This window comes from Grammomys surdaster, unplaced genomic scaffold, assembly GCF_004785775.1.
Source record: "Grammomys surdaster isolate TR1022 unplaced genomic scaffold, NIH_TR_1.0 126313, whole genome shotgun sequence".
In the NCBI taxonomy this organism is placed as follows: Eukaryota; Metazoa; Chordata; class Mammalia; order Rodentia; family Muridae; genus Grammomys; species Grammomys surdaster.
In genome coordinates, this window is record NW_021621113.1 from 7,596,120 (window position 1) to 7,605,782 (window position 9,663).

The 9,663-nt window shown below is 54.0% G+C and overlaps 1 protein-coding gene across 1 annotated transcript in view; it reads right to left on the reverse strand.

Annotated features, from left to right (window-relative positions):
- Positions 1-7,916, reverse strand: part of Man1c1 (mannosidase alpha class 1C member 1) — a 135,327-nt gene extending 127,411 nt beyond the window's left edge. Inside the window, exon 1 of the mRNA XM_028759939.1 lies at positions 7,332-7,916. Within this exon, the coding sequence (XP_028615772.1) occupies positions 7,332-7,856 (525 nt within the window). The 5' untranslated portion in view covers positions 7,857-7,916. The remainder of the gene's footprint in view (positions 1-7,331) is intronic.
- Positions 7,917-9,663: the final 1,747 nt, after the last annotated feature.

The window sequence follows — 9,663 nt, forward strand, 5'->3', positions numbered from 1 at the left end:
CTGACCCAGAATATGCCAGACAAAAGCCTGATTGTTGTTCCTTTACCTAGGAGGGCACTCGAAATGCCGATGCTGGGGGTGGAAAGGTGGCTCAGAGGTTAAGAGCACTCACTGTTCATGTAGAGGGGCCAAGCTTGGTTCTCAGCAGCTCACTGCCACATGAATCACATGAATGTAACCTCCATCCCAGGAGATCCAGCGCCCCACCAAGGACACATATATGCACATAAACGTTCAGAAATACAGGTACACACACACATACACACACACACACACATACATATAAAATCTTGGCAGGGGGATAAATTTACCTCACAAAAGTTTCCACAGATTCATCCCGTGGCTAGCTTCCTCCAGCTTTGAGCTTTAGTCAAAAAAGCCATTGCCAAGGTGAGAGACAGCCAGACCCCCAGTATGAGGGAGCACAGGCTGAACACCCACCTCCCAGATCTGGGCGGGAGCTCTCAACCCAAATCTTAGAAAACAAACCTTCTAGAAAGGCAGCAAACAACTGCAGCTGAGCCACCACACTGAGGTCTGTGGCCATGGTCCTGTGGCTGTTGCTCTTTGGAAAGGTAGGGGTGCGGCAACAGGGCTGACGAGAGCTCTCTTGCCTGCATAGAAAGCAAGATCCACTGGACCATGGTGCACACCTTTAATCCCAGCACTTGGGAGGCAGAGGCAGGCGGATTTCTGAGTTTGAGGCCAGCCTGGTCTACAGAGTGAGTTCCAGGACAGCCAGGGCTACACAGAGAAACCCTGTCCAAAAAGAGCACAAGATCTATGCCCAAGCTGGGTGCTAACTAGTCCCAGAGAGAAGAGACATGAAGGAGGAAGAGGGAGGTGGGACTAGGGTCCTCAGGTGATCAAAATTCCTTTGAGGAATCTCCATTATCAGCCGTGGAAACACGGAGCCCAAAAAATGTATTGTTTTCTCCCTGGATATGCAAACATTAGTGAGTCAATTCTCTGCCTGAGGCTGGGGGACAACCAGCAGTCATTGCTGTCTGAGGAGCCTGGTGTTTCTGCACAGCAGGCACACCAAGCTGTAGTAACAGTTGACCCCCCATCACCCCATCAACTCACACACACATACCCCTCCCCCCATGACACTCAGCCATGCTCCACATACGGTCCCTGTCTTTCAGACGTGTAATAAACAGCCATGATTTCATCAAGGCGACAACTGTCTTCATTTCACGGCTAAGCTGACGCCACCAGTGTGGCCAACAGACACATAACAGGAAGTAGAGTTTCCTAACACTCCTGGCCCATCCCCTACCCTGCCCTCAACTCGGGATGCAGCCTGGCGATGACCTGAAGGCTGGGCACAAACACTCACAAGGCTCCCCACCGAGATTCCCAAGCAGCTTTCCTGTGCCAGGTCTGCCATCTACAAGCCTGATTTATTTTTTCCAATAAGAGAAAAGATGTAAAGACCCTCTGAGCAAAGCCTAATATATATCACAATATTTATTTTTGGTGGAGTAACAGATCGGTCTTGCAGGAAGGCTGGAGAAAAGGCATCTCGTGAACATGGATCTAAATCAGCCACTCCGAACACCTCGGGGAACCTATATCCTCACCCCGCCCCCCCCCAACCCAACTGTGAAATCAACAGCTGATTTCTTTACAGGCATCTTATTTGTTTCTTATCTAACACCAAGGGCAGACTTAAGGATATCAGGCCCAGGAAGCAACCACTTCTCAAAGCCCAGTCCCCCAAAAGGCTGTCAACCCAGAGAGAAAGTTGAGAGCCAGCGATCTGCAGGTGTCAGCGGTGGTTGACAGGCGAGGAACTGAAGCGTGAAGTTCTAAGGAAGGATTGGAAGGGCGTGGCTGTGCTCAGGATTTAAGTCTCCTGAGGGATGTGTCCAGTTATTACAGCCAGTCTTCATCTACGTTAATGAACTACACAGCTGGGCAGGAAGGAAACGAAGGAGCAGGAAAGACTGGAAGGATCTTCAGTGGTCTGCAAGCTAGCGCTTCCAGGCAAAGCCGTTTCGATCTGAGCCATTCCTAATATTAATTATCCTGTGCATCTCCCGGGCTCCAATATTCACATGCTACAAAGAACACAGGGCCTTTTAATTTTCCTACCTGTCCCTGGTACCCGTGATGATAAATCAAAGATACAGAGAAACCACACATGACTAATGAACCAGCCTACTAATGAGGAACAAAGATCACTCGACAAGATGACACCATCGCCTGTCACAGTCAGCAATATCCTAGAGCCTTGAGGTGGCAGGCCCCAAGGGTAGAGCCAGGAATACATCTTGCCAAGCCAAAGGCACTTTGGGATAATTACAAAAGATCTTCCAGGTACCTGCTATCCAGGCAGGAAAGAGTTCACTCTCAGGAACTCCACCTTGGAAAATTACTGATATGTCTAGCCAATCTCTTGGGTTGAGCTGTTCAGCCCTTAAATATGGCTGGAGACCCCCCACTCTCCTTTCCATGGAAATCCCAGGTGATCTTGGGGCAAAGATCCAGCTTCAACTACCAGCAGCCTTTAACTGTTCATTGGCAGATCTTTTTGTGTGTTCATACACATGTGGTACATGTTAGGAGGAGGGCACACATGCACATGTATGTGTGCATAGGGAAACCAGAGGTCAACTTCAGGTGACCAGTGTTATCCATCTTGCTTTTGCTTTTCTTCTAAGAACAGTAATTCTTGGGGGCTGGAGAGATGGCTCAGTGGTTAAGAGTACTGGATGTTGGCCGGGCAGTGGTGGCGCACGCCTTTAGTCCCAGCACTTGGGAGGCAGAGGCAGGCGGATTTCTGAGTTTGAGACCAGCCTGGTCTACAGAGGGGGTTCCAGGACAGCCAGACTACTCAGAGAAACCCTGTCTCAAACCCCCCCCCAAAAAAAGAGTACTGGATGTTGCTCTTTCAGTGGTCCTGAGTTCAATTCCCAGCAATCACATAGTGGCTCACAATCATCTGTAATGGGATCCAATGCCCTCTTCAGGTGTGTCTGAAGACAGACACACATAAAATAAATAAAAGTCTTATTAAAAAAGAACAGCAATTCTTTTTACATTTATTTCTTTTGCCTATGGGGAGGGATGAATATACACGCCACAGCACCTCAGCTCGTCACTGAAGGTCAGGGATAACTTTTGTAAACAGTTTTTTCCTTCCACCACATGGGTCTCAGGGATCAAAATCGGGGGTCTGGCTTAGCAACAGCTGACTTAACCTGGCTTTTTTTTTCTATTTTTTTAAAGATGGGTCTCTTAGCCAGGCAGTGGTGGTGCATGCCTTTAATCCCAACACTTGGAAGTCACAGGTAGGCTCATCTCTATGAGTTCAAGGCCAGCCTGGTCTACAGGGTATGCTCCAGGACAGCCAGGGCTACACAGAGACAACCTGTCAAGAAAAAGCAATGGGTCTCTTCATTGCTCAGTACACCAGGATGACTGGACAATAAGTCCTGAGGACCCATCTGCCTCTACCTCCCCACAACCGAATAACGACACGCCGCCATGCTCTGCTTTTTCACATGGCTTCTAAACCTCACACTCAGGTCCTAATGCACCTCACCAACTGACCAATCTCCCCAGCCCAAGGTACAGCTTAAATAAAGCTGGATCAATATTCAAGTATCTGGGTCAACTAAATGTCGCACCAGATCCTAGGTATACCAGGGCTGATGCATAAACACAGCAGTAAACATGGAGGTGGGGGACACGGGGAAGAGAAGAGTGCTCCCTGAGTCCTGGTCTAGTGGCTTTACCATATCAAGACCAAGGTCAGAGTTGAACCCAGGATGGATTCTTTGCAAGACTGCTATGAGGTGACACACAAGAGTCCAGGACTAACTGGCCAAGGACAAAGAAATTCAGTCCAGGTTCTTCTCTGCTTAGACAAGCACTTTGGGAAGAGGAACCAGAAGAAACGATCCTTCCTACAATTTTTTTTTCCCAAAGGTAACAAACAGGCTAGGAGGATACCCAAAACCAGTGCCCACTATCATGGCTCTGGACTGTCCATTGTCTCAGACAAAAGCTCCCTTCATCGGGAGAGATCCACCAGGGTTTTCAGATCAGCAACCTACCATCATGAGGTCAAAACAGTGTAAATTATTCCCCTGGAATGTGATGCTAACAGCCCCCCTGTTTCCAACTCTTGTTGAGAAAAACCTGAATTTGAATCTTCAGACCATCCACCAATGGACAATGACCCCCCATTCCCTATCAAACATGTCCAACCTGCAGCCCTCGGGCTGCACATGTCCCAGGACAGCTATGAATGCATCCCCAACGCGTGTGTAGATGACATCATACCACAATGCCAGAAAGCACTCCTGTGGGCTTGTATGGTCCTCAGAGCACCGCTGTACATTCTAGCCATCTTTGCCCTTCTCCGGCCCTGGCTGCAAGCCATTCTACCCCATCTCCCAAGTTCAGTCTGAGTGCTGGGAATAACTAAATTCATCAACATTTAGATAGCTATTCATAGGTACAAGCTAGGGACACAGCATCGCCGCTGTCAAAGCCATCATCCCATGACGACACTTGACCTCATGGGTCCAAGAGCTACCTGACTGGCTTGACAGTCTACAGAGGGGCCAAAGCTAGACCCTCATCCACCAACAGCCTATCACCTCTTCTTCATCCAGTCCTACAGGAAGGTCCAGGCAGGAAGGGGCGTGGCTTGCCCAAAGACAGACAGTTGGCAGCTGAGCTAAGACACCAACCGATGTTCTCTTGGTCCTCCCATCTCCAGCACCCACGGTTTCAGCACCAGGATGGAGGGGTGATAAAGAACGTCCTGACACATGGGTAACCAGCAGCTGCGACCTCAACCCGTCTTGTCAGCAGCCACATCCAGCTCTCACACCAGAATGTTCACAAAGACATCTACTTGCTCCGGAGCCAGAGTGTCTGTCTGGTTCCCGTCCACTCTCATCTGTCACTCTCTCTGATTCAGTCCCGGTGCTTACTGTCACTTTCAAAACCCTCATCTTATAAGAACAGGTCTCTTCTTATCTGATGCTAGCTCTCCGCTTCTCCTTGGGTCTAATCAATCTGAATCTGGAAATAAACAAACCAGAGACAAATGCCACAGTCCCTTTTTAGAAAACAGGCACCTTTTAAAATGACCCACCCCTAGGCATGACACAGAGAGAAACCGAAGAACTGTGGACAGACACCTCCAGCAAGATGCTTCCTCTGATGGGACAAAGACAGTCATCGTGTCTTAACTTCTAAGCTACCACTTTCAGGATAGGGACATGGGGCAGGGTTCAAAGTCAAGTAGCCTGAGAAGACCACAGGTCCCCAAACATAACTGTGAATACAGCCCGGAGCCCACCACTCTGAGAAGCCTACAGTCTGCAGACGGTGCAAGGAGGCTGTACAACAGCAGTTGCAAGAACCCACGAGCATGCCTCTAGCTACAAACAGAGGTGTAAGGAGATGACACATCACACATCCAGATACCTGGCATCATGCAGCCCTCCTCCCACTCTGTTACCTCACACCCACCTGAGTGCTCGCACCTCCTACCAGACCCAGTCACTGCAGCAAGTGGGGAGCTCCAGCCTCTGTTAGTGACAAAGGCTGCCTCTGCATGGACAGGACCAAGATCCCCTCCAGGAGCCAGCCTACCGTGCCCCCATCCCCCATGCTTACGGTGCCCCCCCACCCCACCCCCAGGCCATGCCCTACCAGGAAGGCTCTCAGAAGGCTGTAGCCTAGCCTTTCAGAAGTGTCTCCTTCCACCTCTCCCACACTGGAGAATTCCCAATGCTTTCGGAGATCTTTTTGACAATTTCTTGGCAGCTCTAGGCATCCCATGAGAAACTGCATGCATGAGACGTACGTGTGATTTCACTGCGGGGGGCGGGGGGTGGAGGGGGTGGCTGTGGCCCACCAAAGAGGTTTGGAAGAGTAGAAAGAGGGGTTGTGTTAAGAGACAGTTTCAGGAAAGGGAGAGACAAGTGGCCCAGGTGAACTGAAGACAAGAAGCCCCTTAACAGAAGGGGCAGAAGACATGGCTGCCGCTTAAGTGTGATAAACCCTTTGACTAAACTTTGAGAGTTGAGTGAAAACTGTGGAACTGAAGTCACTCTCTCGTGCACACACAAGCACACACACACACCGAGGACTTAGCTGGTGTGTGTTTTCCACATGTCCTGTGAGTGCTTACACAGACTCAAACAGGGCTCAGCACAGCACCTTAGGGTACGAGCAGCCCAGCAACTGTGAATGGTGATGAGGTGGGTGCTGGGAGAAAGGACAGCTCCCTCAGAGGAAGAGGGTTGCCAAGTCCAATGGCTCTGGAAGATCTGGACAGCAGGGACCCTAAAGGGGCTGCCTGCTCTTTCTAGAAATGCAAACAGCCCTGCTGACTCCCTGCAGTAAACTCAGAGGTCCAGACTGAAGCAACGCTTTTCCTTCTGGGTCCCCAGGAAGGGGAAAAGCATCCTCTTCTTTCCAGGGAGGAGACCCTGGCCCAGGGCTTGCTCACAGCCCCCTGGTGGCCTGGGGGTGTCACTGCAGCCCCCTCTGCTATATTGGCCAAGCATCTCACACAGACCACTCTTAGCCAGGGTGGGGCAGAACACTCAGGTACAAGTAGCCTCTTGGCAATTGTCGACAAGCCAGTTCCAAGCCGTGTTTGTTTTTGATGTCTTAAAACTAAGACTGTGACTCAAACCTAAGTGATCCATCTAAATCCCTCTGCGGCCCACTCCTTGTGGGGAACCAGTCCAAGACCCGCCTCATTAAGCCAATAACCTCAGAGCTTCTGTAACATTACCACAGCTCTATTGATTACTCCTTCGTCTTTCACATGCAATTATGTACAACTGTGGCAACGCTCGATAGAAGCAGTTAGCAGGAATGCCCGAGATCTCTGCTCTGCAAGATACCGAGAGATTACAAAACAGGACACCAAATATCTCACAAGTCTTGGGTTTTCCATAGCCTGCTGAAGCTTAGGAGAAGTCAAGACTTAACAGACATACAGTGAGAGAGAGGGTTTCTAGTGGCTCCCTCCTGCACAAACGAAAGCTAAGGACCTAGAATCCACTCCTACTAGCAACCCATCAGGGGAAGTCGGGAGCCCACCAGGGCTGGGAACTCAAAGGGAGGAAAAAATCCACCTGGAGGTTGGGTAGGAGCCATGAACTAGCTAGCCTAGTTACCCTAAAGTATACACCAAGGAAAGAGAGTAACTTTGGATTGAGGGGCGGTGCTGCGGCGTGCCTGAAGGGTCTCGGGTAGACCAGGAGCCAGGAGGCCAAGAAGGTGGGGAAACGCTTTCAGCTAGAAGTCTTGGCCGGAGATGTGTGTTGGAGGGGAGGGGTGCTTACCTCTTTGATTTTCTCTCGCTGAGCTCGCACTAGACTCTGGGACTCCTCACTCTCATCACTCCTTGTCCCCAAGACCGGGTGTCGAAGGCGACTGCGGAAACCCTTGTAGTCGAAACTGAACCGGACGCTCTCGTCCTGCGGCCTGAGGGCTGCAACCCTGTTGCCCTCCTCCCGGGGCCCGGTGGGGCGGGTTCGCCGCAGCCACTCTTTCCTACGGAGGACACCAACCAGGCGGCCGGGATCGTCCTCACCCGGGGCCGGAGCCGCAGGGGCAGGGTTGGGAGGCAGCTCTTGCTCTGGCATCGCGTGGTGGCTGGCGATTTCGGCCATCATCTCCAGGCCGGGCTGTTGGGTCCGCGAGGCCGAGAAGAGGCGCTTGAGGCGAGAGGAGTGGGGCAGCAGGAACAGGGCGCCGAAGCACAGGGTGACGAGGCCCGAGAGGAAGAGCAGAAAAAGGAACTTCTGCGGCAGCCGCAGCCCCCACGGCGAGGCCGGGACGAAGCCCGGCACTTTCCTCACCAGCATCGCGGCGCGGCCAGCAGCAGGGGGCTGTCAGCTCCGCTCGGGGCCCCGGGAGTCCTCGGAGTCCTTAAGGGTGGGAAGCAAGAGTGAAGTGGCTGGGGTCCCCGAGCAAGACTGCGCACCTTGAAGCTGCCGCTTCGGGACCCGCCCGAAGTTCAGGGAGTTTGGAGCGAATCCTCCCGCGCGGGGGCGGGGACGCGGCGGCCTCGGCGGGGCCCGGGCGAGGGGGGCTGCTCGGCTGGAGCCCGGGCCCGCCGTGCGCCGCAGCCTGCGCTCCGCCTGGTCCACGGAGCCCGCGCCCTCCCAGGCCTTCCCGCGCCGGAGTGGTCACATGCCGTCCGCGACGCCCTCGCGGAGGGTGAGCAGGACGCAGGCCTCGACCCGCCGGCACCCGAAGTTTCAGCCTCTGGAGCAGTTTGCAAAGGGAGCCCCCGGGGCTGCAGGGCGAGCGCCGCTCCTAGAGCGCGCGCCCAGCCGGTGGTGACGGCGCGGGGCCCGGCGGTCGGGACACGTCCACAACTTTGCTCCGCCGCGCGCGACTGCCGCTCCCGAGGCTGCGCGGGACCCAGGGGTTTCTGATGCTCGCGCGGGGAGAGGGATACCCGGGAAGCCTGTGCGAAACCTGCAGCTGGCCTTTCTCAGCACGGGGCTGGGAGGCTGTCGCTGAGCCCGGAAGCGCTGGCTCGGGCGCCGCAACTCGGGAGGGCGCGGGTCTCCCGCTGCGATCACCTGTTCCCGGCCCCGCGGCTCCGCTAGCCGCGCAGGCTCGCCCGCTGCAGCTCCAGACGGGCCGCCGCCGCTCGGGCTCTCACTGCGACAGCGCCACTGCCCCGCCCCCCGCCAGCCACGCCCTCAGGCCACGCCCACAGTGCGCCTCGCGCCCCTCCTCTCCGCCCGCCGCGGCGCCACAGTCCGGCCAATGGGGAACCTAGTCGGGAGAGATGGGCGGGTCCTAGTCTGGGCCACGCCCCCCGCTCCTAGTGCTGGCGCTGCGCTCCCCCATCCTGCTAGCTCCAATGGTCCAGCTGCGCGCTGTAGAGAGGGCGGGGTGCAGAGCGGAGCGAGGTCATTGGCTGCTTCTGAGGGATCCCCGAAGGTCCACAGTCACCCATTGGTTTCTGCCCAGCGTTCGCTGGACTCCGAGAGACTGAAACGCCCCCTCCACCGCCCACCTCCGCCTTGCGCTGCTCTGTATTTCGGTCTCCCCCGGAAGGGCCAGGATACCAGGGTGGTCTGGAAGGCGCTGCCCATCGTTGGGCGACCCTGTCACTTTTCAGCACCGGTTGGGGATTGTCAGGTTGTTGGTAGCCAGGGATGCTCAGAGCTCAGACCAGCCGCGATAGCACAGCTGCTTCGCGTTGGGGGGGATGGGGATGGCTGGACCAAACCCGAGAGCTGTGGTCGCGGTTAGGTCTGGCTGAATCAGTATTTCCAGGGTTCCTCGCAAACCGTCACTAAAAACGTAGCCAAGGCCCTTGGGTGGGGTTGGCGAGAGATGCTAACATGAGAAGCAAGAAGAGAGAGACAAGACAGAGACACGGGGACCTGGACTTATGCACGGGTCATACATAGAATATGCATGTATGTGCACATTTGCATTTTTATGCATACAGAGGCTGTCGCGTGGGTGTGCGCTTATATGCAAATATGCACTTAATTTCAGCACGGACACCCTAGCAATTAGGCCAAAGTGTATTTAGACGGGTCTAGCAATTAGGCCAAAGTGTATTTAGACGGGTCTATATAAGCAAACATTGACATGTGCACTGCATACCCAGAGACACCTCCACAAGCTCACACATACAGGCAT